This window comes from Penaeus monodon, chromosome 19 (genome assembly GCF_015228065.2).
Source record: "Penaeus monodon isolate SGIC_2016 chromosome 19, NSTDA_Pmon_1, whole genome shotgun sequence".
NCBI classification, from domain to species: domain Eukaryota; kingdom Metazoa; phylum Arthropoda; class Malacostraca; order Decapoda; family Penaeidae; genus Penaeus; species Penaeus monodon.
Window position 1 is genome coordinate 6,339,570 of NC_051404.1, and position 517 is coordinate 6,340,086.

The 517-nt window shown below is 41.6% G+C and overlaps 1 protein-coding gene across 1 annotated transcript in view; it reads left to right on the forward strand.

Moving 5' to 3' along the window:
* The window catches only part of LOC119585320 (high affinity nerve growth factor receptor-like), a 33,641-nt gene that overhangs the window by 18,533 nt on the left and 14,591 nt on the right, over positions 1 to 517 (forward strand). Inside the window, exon 6 of the mRNA XM_037933994.1 lies at positions 7 to 117. Coding sequence (XP_037789922.1) covers positions 7 to 117 — 111 coding nt within the window. The remainder of the gene's footprint in view (positions 1 to 6; positions 118 to 517) is intronic.

Consider the following 517-nt stretch of genomic DNA (forward strand, 5'->3'; position numbering starts at 1 on the left):
CTTGAGTAACCTCACCCACGCTAACATCGTGAGCTTCTACGGCGTCTGTTACAGCGCGGATTCCATGTTGATGGTTTTCGAGTATATGGAACACGGTGACCTAAACAACTACCTCAGGTGAGCCAGCGCGTGGAAGAATATGCACGGTGTTTGTTTATGTGTAAAATAGCAAGCATGTGGTTGGTTACGCGTAAAATTACATGCACAGTGGTTGGCTACACATAAAAGAATATGCACAGAGGTTGATTTTGCATAAAAAAGTCCGCAGTGTTTGGTTATGCGTAAAATAACAAGCATGTGGTTGGTTACACGTAAAAGAACATGCGTAGTGGTTGGCTACACATGAATGAACATGCACCGTTGGTTACATATAAAAGTGAGTACACAGTCGTTACTTATGCGTTAAAGAACATGTACACTGGTTGGTTATGTATAAAAAAGTGGTTCCGACGCACAAGTAAAATGAATGTTACTTAAGGAGCCCTGTGTTTATTAAGGAGCCCTTTTAGCGCTTAAA